The following is a 15,219-nucleotide window of genomic DNA, read 5'->3' on the forward strand; positions in this document are numbered from 1 at the left end:
TAGCTTAAACTCTCACAAATGCGAGACCTATAGCATTGCAATAAAGGGCCTTCTCTACCGCTTGTTATATTGTAAATATCAGAGGAAGAGACCAGCCTGCGACGTCTTCAAAGCAGTGATGAATAGTGCAGTGAAGAAAATGTGTAAGTGTTGTAAATTACACAGACACAAAGTGTCAAGTGAGAGTTACATATGATCCGAGCTATAAACACTAACAAAGTGCTCCAACAACACCTTTTGCTCTGTGATTACACTGTCGTGGCTCAGGAAGAAGAGCGGGAGAGGAGGGGCTATTTCCTGCCCTCTCCGTGATTTGAGTGCGCAGTGTGGCTTTGCTTAATGTCATTGTTATCTTTGGCCTGATAAAAAACACAACAACAACAAAGGAGCGTCAGAATTTCAAAGAAACAAGAGAGCAAGCATGTAACATCGCTCACAGTCACAATTGACTCTGAGGGGGACCTCTTCAGGCCCTCACTTACCACCCTGGGTGGTGACGTGCTTCATCATCGGGCCCCACCAGGAGTAACCGAATGCCACCCTGGTGTGCTACGACGCCAGATTACTGTGGAGCTGTTTTTTTGTGAAGTGTGATAATTGAGGTGATTTAAAAATGTGCCAATTGTGTACATAAGGGAACACTCCCCTGCTGGAATTGCAACCACTGCAACAGCATCATGAAGGGAACAACCATTAATCACCCGATGAAGGGAAACAAAATAAAGCTTAGGGCAACAGCTACATGTGACACTGCAAGTGTAGTGTACATGTTAAAGTGTCCCTGCGGAAAGATATACGTGGGACAAACAGATCGCAAAATCAAAATCAGGCTAAACGATCACAAATCCAACATAAGGACGAAACAAGCAAAATCCACAGTGGCTCAACATTTCATGGAGATGAACCACAACATAAGCCAATTAAGATTTTGTGTTCTTGAGAATGTATCAAAAATGGAAGGACAAGATCACAGAAAGAGACTTTTGCAAAGAGAAAACTATTGGATTTCTTTATTGACTAGCATAACCCCACACGGCCTTAATGACCGTATGGAATTTACTTGTTATCTATAATCACACATTTTGTTCTTTAAATCCGACAAGTGGCTCCTTAATTTATCAATCCTAGTATGTATACAACTAAAATGGGAGTTAACAACATCCAATGATCACAGCTTCCTTCGGATCCACACCACACAGTTTTTTTTACATTTTATTGAGACACAACAGAACACACAATTTATATATCATTTTCGACATTAGCTTTTTTCACTTTTTAGAATCCTCAAAACACTTCATTTACATGCCACCCACACGCTGCTATGGCAGGAGTTAAATCCTACAGTAATCGTATATTTTTGTCGTCTTCATTACACACCGGAACGTCACCTAGCAACAGACGCGACCCGCTATTAAAACATCCGGAGCGTTAGTGCTAGTGCTTCCGGTTCACGAGAAAAATACGGGAGACACAAACATTTACACGGTAAGCCAGTTTGTTAAGAATTTAACCGCCTCGGTACCTTGACTAACAGCGTGCACATGCTCCACTGTTTTAGACAGTTAAATACAGATCCGAGCAGTATTTTTGTAAATGATCGTAAAACACTCACGGGGAGCCAGTTTAATGGTGGTACAAAACAACGAGTATTCCATCAAAAGCTAGTGTGGTTGAAGATTGGTTCTAAACACTGTTGGACATTTAATTTACGAGTTATGCCACAAGTTAATGGTTAACAGTGTAAGTTGTGGATTAACAGTTTTTACATGATATACTGTGAATATATAGTACATAGGATTGATATTGAAAGTTGTATCATTTTATTTTGTTATAGAGATATCTCCTGAAAGAAGGCAGTTAATCTGCCGAAATGCATTGGGAAAGTCAAAATGTTTGCTCATGAACCAAAGTGAAAAGTTATGAACTTTACATCCATGTGATGACAACATGATGGAATAAATATCAAGTTTCAAACGGATTAACTGTTGTACAGATTTATTCAACCTTCCGTGTACAAGGATTTATTGGAGCACGGGGGACATACCCCATATCTATGGGGGTGCAACCAACACAGCCTTCTAAATAAACCAGAAGAGGTCCCCCTCAGAGTCAATTGTGACTGTGAGCGATGTTACATGCTTGCTCTCTTGTTTCTTTGAAATTCTGACGTTCCTTTGTTGTTATTTTGTTGTTATTTTGTTATTACCTAGAGCGTTACTCTGTTCCCTTCCTCTCCTGTTGTTACGAGTCTAATAAAAAACACTCCAACTGTAGTAGGGCCCTGGCTTCACCTCCTGGTGCAGGACGGACTGTGCATTATGGCAGGCATGGAGGGAGGAATGAATGGTCTTGGCTGCAGCTCAGGCCTCGTACAGTGCTCCTGCTGTTACTAGTGAGTGAGAGGCATTGAGGTGGTGGTATTGGTGGTTGGTGATGGTGGTATTGGTGGTTGGTGATGGTGGTATTGGTGGAGGTGGTGGTATTGGTTGTTGGCGGTATTGGTGGTGGCGGTATTAGTGGTGATAGCGGTACTGGTATGCGTGGTGGTGGTATTGGTGGTGGTGGTGGTATTGGTGGCGGTATTGGTGGTGGTGATATTGGCGGTGGGGATATTGGCGGTATTAGTGGGGGTATTGGTGGTGGTATTGGTTGTGTTGGTGGTAGGGGGTATTGGTGGTGGTATTCGTATTAGTGGTGGTACTGGTGGTGGTATTGATGGGGGCGGTGGTAGTGGTATTGGTGGTGGTTGTGGCATGTGGTATTGGTGGTGGTTGTGGTATGTGGTGCTGGTGGTGGTAGTGTTATTGGTGATGGTTTTGGTGGTGTTGATGGTGGTATTGGTTGGTGGCATTGGCGGTGGTGGTATTGGTGACGGAAGGGGTATTGGTAGGGGTATTGGTGGTGGTAGTTATGGTATTAGTGGTGTACTGGTGGTGGTACTGGAATTGATGGGGGCGGTGGTAGTGGTATTGGTGGTGGTATTAGTGGTGGAATTGATGGGGGCGGTGGTAGTGGTATTGGTGGTGGTATTAGTGGTGGTAGTATTGGTGGTGGTATTGATGGTGGCTATGGTATGAGGTGGTGGTAGTGTTATTGGTGGTGGTAGTGTTATTGGTGGTGGCACCGACGATGGTATTGGTGGTGTTAATAAAAGAGGCTTTTGAAAACAACACATCAGGTGGCTTTAGTACAGATGACACGTAACACAGATGTCAGCTTCAGCCCATTAGCATAGGATTATGTGCTACCTAATTCATATGGCTTACTTTGCTAATCAATCCTAAATCCATTTTACTTTGTGGGGGGAGGGGGGTTTGAAGCAGACACAAGATAATGACGGGTTAAAGTAATTGAAAGGGGGCGCCCGTGTTACGGGGGCGGCCGTGCTGCTTAAACAAACACAAGCGGTATCAGCTGAAGCAGCGCATGTCCGGCCTGCAGTAAGAGAAACTCAATAAAGTAAATAGTGCTTACGAACGAAATAACTGGTCCGAAGTAACAACCAAAGTAAATGGGTCAGTCGCCATGGGAGGGTACAAATGAAGACAAGGCCGTACTAAGTAGGGCCTATTAACGAATCCGAAGGCAGCATTTACTGAGGACAATGACACAAGCCAATGACAAATATGGGCGGGGGAGTGGGCGTGGCTTCTCTCCCATACACTACTACAGCAGTCTCAAAATGTGATAGGCAAATATTTTATTTTACAGTCGCCTTTTTCTTCATTCTCACATATGAATGCACCTTCAAATATGCAAGTTCAGCATTTCTGCTGTACAAAAAAAACCTTGTTTGAATAAATAAACTAAACGTTTGCTCCTTGTGTAATAAGAATCTAGCCCACAAAGAGGTTACACATGATCCTTGACTTGTCCCTCAGTTTATTAATAGCACTGCCATCGGGGCAGGAGTGTTTCTCAGTTCATGTTTAACCACTCACTTATAATAAATATATTAATAGGGCATGATGTCGTAGTACAAACAGTAAATATCCAGAAAATGGGCAAAAACCAACAATAATAACTGCAGGGCCAAAGAGATAGTCTGTCTTATTAAATTACTTCCAGGGACAAAGAGGAAAATGAAATTGGCAGATTGAATTAAATTATTTGCACGTTAAGATGAGTCATACAATGGGTTTCGATTGAGGTTTAAAGGCACAGGCATTACTATGGCCTGTCAGAGTGGAGCTAGATATGGTTAATGTTCAGCTGAAAAGCTTAACTTAAACCTGAACTTCTGTGAAAACTGTGCCCAAAGAGCACAGAAGACGGCAAGCACCAGATGGCAACATGCCCAAAAAATAGCACTGCCGGACAAAAAGCACTTACACCCTAAGCAATATTTCCCTCATCACCAATCAGCAATGAATCACATACAATTATGGGATTTGGGTAGGCTAAAAATGCTGTGAAAAAATCACAAAAATGTTACTAGACCTGGAGGTTTAGCAACTTGAATAATCTATTCAACCCAACTGTGATGTACTTGACCGGTAACTGATCTGAAATTGTATGATCCTAGGCAAATATTTTATTTTACAGAGCCGCTGTTTTCTTCATTATCACGATAGCACCTTCAAATATGTGAGTTCAGTATTTCTGCTGTACATATAACACACTTTTGTTTTATTTAATAAATTAAGGCTTTGTGTTCTGAATGCTCCACGCAACGTGGTGGATGTGCGACGCAAACCCTAAAATGTGCTTTATCAAGCCACGCAAGGCCACTTTGCGTGGCCCTTAGTGGATTGATAAATCTGGAGTAATGCAAGGCAGCGCAAATCGCTGTGTTGCATTACTCTGCCCTGGAAAGGAGTTCCATAGGCACTGCGTGAGTGTTTCCACACAACTCCCATGGATTTTGACGCATTCCCAGATTTACTATTGCTGGTAGACCTGGGAATGAGCCAAAATTCTATGCCTTCCAAAATGAGGCGTAACAAGAACAAATGTCTTTATTTCTCCTCATTACTTCCCCTTTCTGCGAGTGCTGCATTATGCAGCACACACAGAGGAATACGCCTCAGGAGATTGTTTTTGCACAGGATGGTGTCCCTTCCTGCACACAAAAACAATCCGGCATGCAACAAAGGCAAACCTTGCACCATGATGGCGTAGGCGTTAGGCTGCCCATTGCGTGCAAGAGCTGGGGAAAGGGCAGTAATGAATCGTATTGTAATAAATACGGGCCATTCCTGCCCTTTCACTGGAAAGCAGCGCAGCGCAGTGCAACAAGGTAAATTGCTGCACTGCGTTACTTTTACATATATATGGCCCTAAACGTTTGCTCCATATGTAATAAAAATCTGGCTCACATATAGGCTACACATGATACCTGACTTGCCTATTAGTTCACTATTAGCATTGACATCAGGGCTGGGGCAAGAATGTTTTTCAGTTCATGTGTAAAAATTCACTTTTAACTAATATATTACTAAAATATGATGCGGTAGTTCACAATCATTTACAGACAGACAGCACATCTTCTATTGAAACTGCCACAAACATTCGCACTAACATGCAGTTTAGCTGATAAAGCTATATCACATAAAAAATATTTGTAAATTGAGTTTCAGCAAAAATGATTATCATTTGCACATTACCAAGTAAAGTGTACCGATTTTTTTTCATCCTATTATAATCTTGTTTTTCATCACAGAGAGTTACCAATTTTTTTTATTTTATACATTGTTCAATCTGAGATATTTAAATGCTGTGTTAGAAAAAGAAAATTGACATCCTACAGCCTTTTATTTCAAACTCTTTGTACATCACGATTTTCAGACAGTTCAGTGTTCAAAATTCTCTACTTTTCTTTTTCTCACTCCAAAGTTAATAGAATAAAGACATGAACTGAGCTGACTTTTGATCTCTGTCCCTGAACTCAGAGCAAACGTGTCAAGATAAAAACAAGATTTAAAGGCATCTTTCCTGCTCATTCACTTTGCAAGTGAACAGAACACCTGTTCTTTTCCAGCTTGCCAGAAAGGGTCAGTAAGCCCTACAAATAGCTCACCCTGATAAAATCTTACTCACCATAGCGTGTTGGCTAATAGATTTTTCGAGGCCTGATTATTTCTAAAATACACTGACAAAGCGCATAGGCGAAACCTATTGGCTTTGCCAATGCTTGTTTCCACTCTGTGGGGAGAGCTGCCCTTTAGAGCAGTGGTTCCCAAACTTTTGACTCCTGAGGACCTCCACTGAATCACTACTGGAAGCCGGGGACCCCCAAGCAATTTGTACAATTTAAATTTTCTTTTAAAAACACCTTTCGAAGCAGAGGCAATTTCAAGAGGGAGGCAGCCTGAATTAGGTCGATTGGCATGGACATGTATGCATACAGCAGTGTATTATTTAGTGGTACCCAAGGGCTTGTGGAAAGTGAGAAATCAGACAGCAGCACGAAAATCCTACTGCTGATCCTGGCTGCATTTATTTTTACCTGCCTGCCAAGTAACGGTTTATTGCTTTTATTGTATTGCCTGTATTTTCATTGTTGTGTCTGTGACTGCTGTTGTCTGTCTTCCCCCGCTGCCTGACAGTGGTCCGTGCCCCTTTTTCTTCCCTCTGTTCCCCTCGCTGTCCCCGTGCTCTCTGCCCAGTCTTTCCTTCTGTACCCCTCGCTGCCCCGTGTTTCTGCCCAGTTTTCCCTTCTGTTCCCCTCGCTGCCCCCGTGCCTCTCTGCCCGTTCTGCCTTCTGTTCTTAGCTGCCCCTATATTTCTGTATTCTATATTTTGCCTCTGTGCCATTCGTTTTTGTGCCAGTCTGCCCTCTGTTCCCCTCGTTTTTTGTGCCTTTCTACCCTCTGTTCAACTCGTTTTCCCCTAGTTTTTTGTGCCCTTCTGCCCTCTGTTCCAATCGTTTTTTGTGCCTTTCTGCCCTCTGTTCCACTTGTTTTTTGTGCCTTTCTGCCCTCTGTTCCACTCGTTTTTCCCTTGTTTTTTGTGCTTTTCTGCCCTATGTTCCACTCGTTTTTTGTGCCTTTCTGCCCTGTGTTCCATTTCGTTTTCCCTCCGTTTTTTTGTGCCCTTCTGCCCTCTGTTCCACCCGTTTTTTGCGCCTTTCTGACCTCTGTTCCATTTGTTTCCCCCTTATTTTTTGTGCCCTCTGTTCCACTCGTTTTTCCTTCGTTTTTTGTGCCTTTCTGCCCTGTGCCACTTGTTTTTCCCTCGTTTTTTGTGCCTTTCTGACCTCTGTTCCACTCTTTTTTTGTGCCTGTCTGCCCTCTGTTCCACTTGTTTTTTGTGCCTTTCTGCCATCTGTTCCACTCGTTTTTCCCTCGTTTTTTGTGCCCTTCTGTCCTCTGTTCCACTCGTTTCTTGTGCCTTTTGCTCTGTTCCACTTCGTTTTCCCCTCGCTTTTTGTGCCCTTCTGCCCTCTGTTCCACTAGTTTTCCCCTAGTTTTTTGTGCCCTTCTGCCCTCTGTTCCACTCGTTTTTTTGTGCCCTTCTGCCTTCTGTGTCACAGCTCTTGTGTGCTGTGAGGACGCATGGGCGTTTAATTTTTCACTACGACAGGCACTCGAGTCCTGCGCACCCCCAGGGAATGTCTCACAGACCCCTGGGGGTCCGCAGACCACAGTTTGGGAAACGCTGCTTTAGAGAACAGTCACATGGACTTTTTTCCAAAGTGCTTGTAAAGAGAAGGGAGAAGACAAACAATAATATAGCTCTCAGTAGTGTGAAATGTAAAGCCTGGCATGAACAGAAACACAACACAGTGTACAACAAAGGAAGTTTCTAAAACTAAAAAAATAAGACCTTCCTGGTTGATGGTTAATTTTGTGTTTTATCCAAATACAACGCTAAAGCGGTCTTAGCTACTAGAGCCCAATGGCAGCCTTTCAGGAGTCAGGCCTGTTAAATAAGTAATGATGCTTGAGGAATCTGGGTTTTGGCCCACTAACGCAAGACAAATCTGGACACTCTGGACTGCCAACTGGATGTTCAGGAATCACACATCAAGTCTCTGAGAACTAAACTTACTAAGCACAAGCTAGGCCTTTGAAAAAGTAATTACTTGCAGATGAAAGTTTCTTCATCTCCTAACTGTGTGTATCCATACTAATATAATAAAGAGAGAGACCAAACCTTTGAGGCGGGTAAGCTCCTGAACCACAGCGCCAATAGGAGCACCGCATGCAGCATTGGAAAGGTGAGGCAAAGTAGATGGACATAGGCTTTACACCAGCGTAACATATACTTTGGAGGGGACAAAGCACATTGTGGGACAAAGTAGTCCGTTGGAAGTAGCACGGGCGCAATGGTGGGCGTGTGCGTACGTTTGGAGCGTGTGAATAGCGTTCTATCGCGGCGGCTGAGTACGCCGTCGGGTGACGTTGACGCGGCGTCTCAGTGCATCACGGCGTGTTGTGGATGCAGAGCCAGGGCACGATGTGCATGGCAGGACGGCAAGAGGCACATATCGCTGGGGCAGACTGAGGCCAGAACGTCAGAGCAGGTTCACACGCGTCGGCTCCTGCAGAGCCCGGGCACGATGTGCACCGCAGGACGGCAAGAGGCACATATCGCTGGGGCGCATTCTAATTGTAGGCATGTCTATCATTCCCGGACAACGTCGGGACGGGCCGCTAGTTCACAATAAGGGAATCAATTAAAAAAAAACTCATTTGTAAGTTAAAAAAATATTACCTTTTGATTTTATAAGACTGTGGTTCATGCAGTAAACAAATGGGGATTTTGAAAACAAATTTATAATTGACTCACTTTGGTTACAGTGATGATACATGGTACGTTTTCCACATTGAGTTGTATACAATCAAAGGGATCATCAGAGAGTTCAATCTCCTTGGAACCTTCTTCATCTTCTAGAACTCTTACCTTGGGAATCCTGTTGTCATAGAAGAATGTCTGTTGTTAAAAACATACTCAGAACATTTGACATGATTACAAAGGAGAGGTATTAGTAGTACAAGATATCTGAAGTAATCCTCAGTTTCCCTCTAGCACAGCATACAGAAGACACTTGGGATGTCCCGTAACATGAGAAAAGTAGTTGGTAAAAATGTAAGCCTAGGTGCATGTGCAGCCCACATACATGTATCAGTTTGCTTCCATACATTAACATCCATTCACTCAGTTTGTACCAAAATACATTATTAAAATACACCTGGTTTGGTACGTGGGTTATCTGCAGGAAGCAGGAGAGAGAGGGTGGGGGGCAAGTAGGGTTAGAAGTTACATCTTCTAAGTAGTGTGGTGAATATCTCATCTGTAGGTCCCATAACCACCATACCGAGATAAATCAGAATTTGTAAAACGCCTGGAAATTTTGAAAGAATGGAATACTGGAAACGTAAGGGCTGGTCAAAAGTGGCTTACAAATTTGAGGCTCTGATCTGTAGCGAACACTTGTTTTACAGTGTTTACAGAGCATTTGGTGTGGTGTAAAACTTCCTTTTCAAATCACATCCAGCAAACTGGAATCCTGGAAGACTGTTACTCTGTTTTGACCCTGCCTGCATTTTTGTGCGAGCCCTTTATAGAGCACTAATTCCACTAGCAGTGTAACACTCTAAGAAAGAGTAATCAGTGGTCACTAAGCTATGTAAAATTGGTGATTAACAGCTATTACAAATACCTGAGCCTAAACCTTGACCACAGAGTAAGCTTTGGACTCATGTTCAATACCAAGAGGTGATCTTAAGGTGCCTTGGCTGGAGGTCTTGCCACCTGTAATCATGAGCATGGAAGGAACTTAATCCAGAGAGTGAGAAGAGGAACACGGCAGGCCTGTCCTCTGTCTCCCCTGCTCTTATCCATTTTTTTATTTAAATATATCCTTTATTGGGTTCACAGAATAAAGAAAACATGAATTGTACGTACAGCATTCCGTATCGCGAAACTCAAAAGTTGTATACATGGGTCACGGAGCAAAGTATATACTACACTGTTACATCACAATGAAATACAATGGTGGAATTATAGCTCAATCATGCCATCCTCGTTATCACGTTGTAAAGGAGAGTTGAAGATAGTAAGAACGGGGAGGTATGGGGTTATCAAACTTGGAAGTGTATGGCGGGTGGCGTGATGGACTCCCGATCATGCATTGGGGGGTGGGGGGGTCTGGGGGTGGTGTCGCGGTCGGTTCGTGCTCGCCCCATTAGTACAGGGAGGGCGATGCGGTATCAGCGGTGGGTGTATTTCGCGAGAGGGGCGGGGCAGCGCTCATCCCGACTATGCGATGGGAGTGCCGGCAATGGGGCCATTATCAGTAGTGCCTGGTGTTGTGCGCCTGTCTCCGTGTTCTCCGCTTAGGGAGGTGTGTCCTGTAGGGTCTGCTAGTGTCTGGTATTCTCTGTGAAAGGAGTGTAGTGTTTTGTCCCAAAGCGCCGCAATGGGGAATTTGCGCAGCCCTGCTGTCTCCTCATTGTGAAGGGAGATGCTTTCCGCCTTTGCCCAGTTGTCCAGGGAGGTGTGCCAGTGTTCTGTCCTGGGCGGTTCTGCGCGTTTCCAGTGTTTAGTGATTAGTCTCTTGGCCGTAATAAGACCAAGATCCCAGAAGCGGGAGGGCACTCTGTTGTGTTTGGTTCTGTGGTAGAGGCCCAACAGACATGCCTCCCACGTGTGAGGGATCGGCATCGCCGTGCTCCGCTCCAATATCGGTAACACTGACTGCCAGTACGTTTGGATCTGCGGACACTGCCACAGCACGTGTAAGAGATCCGCTCCTGCCGTCTCGCATCTCGGGCACCCCTCCCCTGCTCTTATCCATGGCGATCGATCCCTTGGCTGTAGTACTTAGAGCTAGTGGAGACAAATGGGGCATACCGCTAGGCGATGGCACACATGTGGTATCACTCTATGCAGATGATCTGCTCCTGTACATCAGGGACCTGCAGGCAATACCTCCGGTCATAGCAGTCATTTTCCGACAATTTGAACGTATGTCAGGGCTTAGAGTGAATTGGGCAAAGTCTGGTGTCTACTCTTTTACCGACACGGTGGCCGAAACGGACGTCAGTATTAATGGATCCCGTCTGGCACTCCACTATGTTTAGATACTTAGGCGCCTACATTTACAGATCCCCTGCTGATGTATTAGATGGCAACCTTGTGAGAGCCATAACGGCAATCAAAGTGCAGGTGTGCTTTTGGAAAACGCAGTCCTTGAATGTGATGAGTCGCGTCAATAACTAAAATGATCATCTTACCATGCCTGCTACATTATTTTTCAAATCTCCCCGTATACGTCCTGGTTAGTATTCTTCGCAGCCTAGAAGGCATTCTTCGAGACCTGATCTGGAACAAAGGCAGACCACGCATAGAGTTAGGTAAGTTATATGCGCCCACAAGCAGTGGAGGCCTAGCAGCCCCGAACCTGGAACTCTACTATCTAGCCTCTACCTGACCCGTGATACGTATCCTTATGCTTCGCTGATACCTTTAGTAGGGAACCCTAGAGGCAAAGAGAAAATATCAGAAGCGGAGTTAGTGACGTGCCACGAGGCAGGGCTTGACGCAGTAGGCGACTTGTATGCGGAGGGCACTCTCCTTACGTTGGATACGCTGTCCGCAGAAAATGACCTACCTGCAGGCCAGGTCATTTTGCATGCTGCAATAATACGAACCTTGACTGCGGCCTGGGGAGATGCAACGACTGAGCCCCGCACACATACGCTTGTCCAATACTAACATGTGACGGGGGAGGGGTTGCATGCTGTTGAAATGCGCGTTGAAATTGCACCTTGCACCTGTTCACCCCTGTGCCGTTGGTGGTGTATAGGTGGTGTATAGTTGGTGCTGCTTGGTGCCGCCCCATGCTTAACTTAACTCCCAAAGCTTGGCCCCTGCACCCGATCTACTTACCTGCAAGCGGTGTGGCTCCAGGCACCCAGTTTCCATTGAAAAGCGCTGGGCCGAACTCCGATTTTGACCTTTGCACCCGGCTACCTGTGCCGCTGGGGGTGCAGTCTTGGTACTCACCTGACCCTGGGCCTTGCTGGCTTATGGCTCTGAAGACTGGGATTGTGAGTGCAGTACTTACCTGTTTAACCACAATATTGTTTTTCCCCATATGATAACATTGGACTGTGATGAAAAGTTTTAAAAAGTAGATTCTTCAAAATGAAAAGTATTTTTAATTAAAAACGTACTTACCTTATTACGACGACCTTGGTCTTAAAATAAAATACAAAGTATATTTTTGTAAAATTGGTCTGGATCTCCTTCTTGAATTGTGTGTCCATTATTGATCACTTGTGTGCAATAAATGTCAAAGGCTGCTCGCCCACACTACCACTAATCGAGTACTTTGGATTTACATTGAGACCTGGGCACTTTTGGAGGAACCCCTGGACTCTGTGCACAGTATTTCTATCTAATGGCAATATCGTATACAGAGCCAGTTCCCTAGTTACCCTAGTCTTGACCCTGTGGTCTGCCTTCTTTCCCAATTCTTATGGAGAAAGTTGTCCTAGGTCTACAAGGCACTGATAAAAAAAATTCAGAAACAGTTACTTAACAGATGCTCTTTCATAACATTATAAAGCGAATCATAATATTGCACCCTGCTACCTTTTAACCAGCCACCTAGTGTTTTGACTGTGAAGTCAACAAAATCTACCAAGGTCTGACTCAGGGTATTCCCAGAACCTGATCCTGTACTCCTCAGTGATGAGTACAAAGTCCTTAATCAGGATATCATTTATGAGGTCACAGGACTCTGCATCGGTCTCATCCAGTGTCAGGAGCCTGGCTCTGCACTTTCCTGAAAACAGCTCCCAGAGTAGAGAGCTCCATTACTTCTGGCTGGGTTTCCTCATTCTACAATCCCTCTTAAAGGCTGTAAACCATTTGGTGATAGCCTTACCCTCTGTATATTTGGGGACAATCCCTTTGGGGATCTTAGGGTCAAACGCTTCATCTTTCTCCCAATGTTTGCTCCCATCAGAGATGGCTCCTATGTCCAGCTCAGCTCTTTCCTTTTCTATAGCTAAGAGTTTAGCCTCTCAGGATATCCTCTTTGCTAGTTTTGGAAGATCAGTATTTTCACTGTCTACTTCTTCTGGGGTACTACTAGTAGTGCTACAAGTGGTGTTGCTATCAGTAGGGTTGCTGATGGACTCATCCTTTTCAGCATCTATTTCCCCATACCTCTCAGGTTTTTTTTCCTGCCATGGCTCAATCAATTTCTGCAAGCAACCTTTGCAGATGTGCTTTATTGGGTTTGAACCCCATGGCTAATCTCCATGCTTGGCAGAGGGCTTTAAGTTGGGTCAATTTAAGACTTTTGTAGGGGCCAAGGTTGAGATCCTGGGAGGGACCTTCTACCTCAGTCATAGTTTTAAAGTCGTTGGGACCTCATCATTAATTTAGAAAAGAAAAATCTAAGTAGGCCTTCTAAAAGGGCCTACCTCACTAAAATAGTTTAAAGTTTGAAACAGTTTGAACTTGGGTACTTAACACAAGGCCTTAACAGTTAGGTTAAACAATGTAGAAAAAAAATCTAAACTAGACAAAAAATATTTTTAAGCTAAAGACAATTTTGGATTCCTGAGTGGAACCACTTGTTAACTGAGTTGTACAACAAATATCAAGTCTTATATCCCACCTGTGCACCACCAATGCAGGAAGCTGGCTCTTTATATAGTATGTGTACTACACCTCCAGAAGGGAGAAAAGGGTCCAAGGGAAAGTTTAAAGACCAAGCTACAGATTTAATCCCCAATACAGTTAATCACAGCTACAAAGAAATCTGGTGGCCTAAGAAAAAGGAGCAAAAACTGGGTTATCACAACAACTAGGATAACGAACACCCAGCACCTATCCAAAGTGAAATGAACACAGAAAAGTGTTTAAAGAGAAAGACCTTCGCAGAATGATAGGATGTCCATCAACTACCAAGAGAGGTCAGTGTCATCACTTGGATATCCTTCCTTCCTACCACAACTCCTCCAGATCCCTGGGGGAAGTTATGTGGATCGGATTGCGACCAAGCCACATGAATAACAGAAGAAGATGCAAGCAAAAAGCAGAAGATGATTACTTAGTTATCTATTATCTCCTTTCTAGAATGGATATCAAATGGCGTGGGTGATGGAATTGTCCGTGCAGTGCATGCGAGTGAGATTAAAAAGGATTTGGAAGAGAAAAATTACTTTAATCACAAATCTCGCTACCAATCTGTAAAGGGGCAGGCTCGGGGAACGCTGGGGAAGACGCAGCAGAAGCCAGGGGGGTGGGATCCAAAGATGCAGAGTCAGGGAAGAGTGCTCTTAAAGAAGGTTTTATTTTTAAGTATGCTTTGCGCCTTTTAGAGGACACTCTTAGTTTGGCAAAGTCTGAGGTCTCCGTCCTGACACCTCTTGTAAATCCTGAAGTCTCCAGAATGATGTAGGGTATCGAGACGCTCTCGTCGGTATGGAGGGAAGGTGATGCCGTCGCCCTCTGGTACAGGAGTGTAGACTCGTCCGGAGGCGTCCCGGAAAGGAAAGAAAAAGAGAAGGCACAATCACTGGGATGTCCGTGCACGACTTGCAAGGGCCCAGGGAGTGAGGGAAACCAAGTGCTCAGTTAACAACAGCCGTTCGATGTGCTCGTGAAGGGATGGGGAAATTCCTGACTGTACAATATTCACACTGGGGCTCTCGGTTTCTTCGGGTCGCTCCTCCCCACCCAGCCAGCCACAGTACCCCGTACCTTGTCCAGCCACGCTCCTCCCGTGGGACCGTGGCAGGGCGAAGCGCCAAATCGGTGGCCTCCTGGCTTGTCGCTCTCAGCTGGGCTCCTTCCACACGCTCCACCTCCGCTTCCAACACTCGACTCCACTGCTCTTCGTCTCCACTCCAACACACCTTCCGCCTCCAGGGAAACACCGTCCGCCGTCTCCTTCTCTCTTCCGGCATTTGACTCCTCGACGCACGCAGGGGGCGTGGCCACGCCGTCGTGTAGTCCGCAGTTAAAGGGGCCGTGTTCTTCTACCGGAGCAAAGTTCCACATACTATCGGTCTCCTTTGTGCCCCATTCCTGCAGGCCAGGGTCATCAGTCAATGCAGGGGTGACAGGGGGTTTCCGCGGGACAGCCGACCACCACTCCCCAGGTACGTCAGCATAGGCATCAGTCTGTATAAGGACAACAGAAAGGGGGGTCAACGGTAGAGCAGACCAGCCGTCTGCGTGTACAACAGCATTGTCACTCCCTGGCCCCGCCGCCCTGTCACACACCTCCCCCCCTGGACACTCCCGATC

At 45.1% G+C, this 15,219-nt stretch overlaps 1 protein-coding gene across 1 annotated transcript in view; it reads right to left on the minus strand.

Moving 5' to 3' along the window:
- Positions 1 to 15,219, minus strand: part of EXOSC7 (exosome component 7) — a 200,646-nt gene that overhangs the window by 50,506 nt on the left and 134,921 nt on the right. The window contains exon 6 of the mRNA XM_078663551.1: positions 8,734 to 8,857. Within this exon, the coding sequence (XP_078519677.1) occupies positions 8,734 to 8,857 (124 nt within the window). The remainder of the gene's footprint in view (positions 1 to 8,733; positions 8,858 to 15,219) is intronic.

Source organism: Lissotriton helveticus, chromosome 10 (assembly GCF_964261635.1).
Source record: "Lissotriton helveticus chromosome 10, aLisHel1.1, whole genome shotgun sequence".
In the NCBI taxonomy this organism is placed as follows: Eukaryota; Metazoa; Chordata; class Amphibia; order Caudata; family Salamandridae; genus Lissotriton; species Lissotriton helveticus.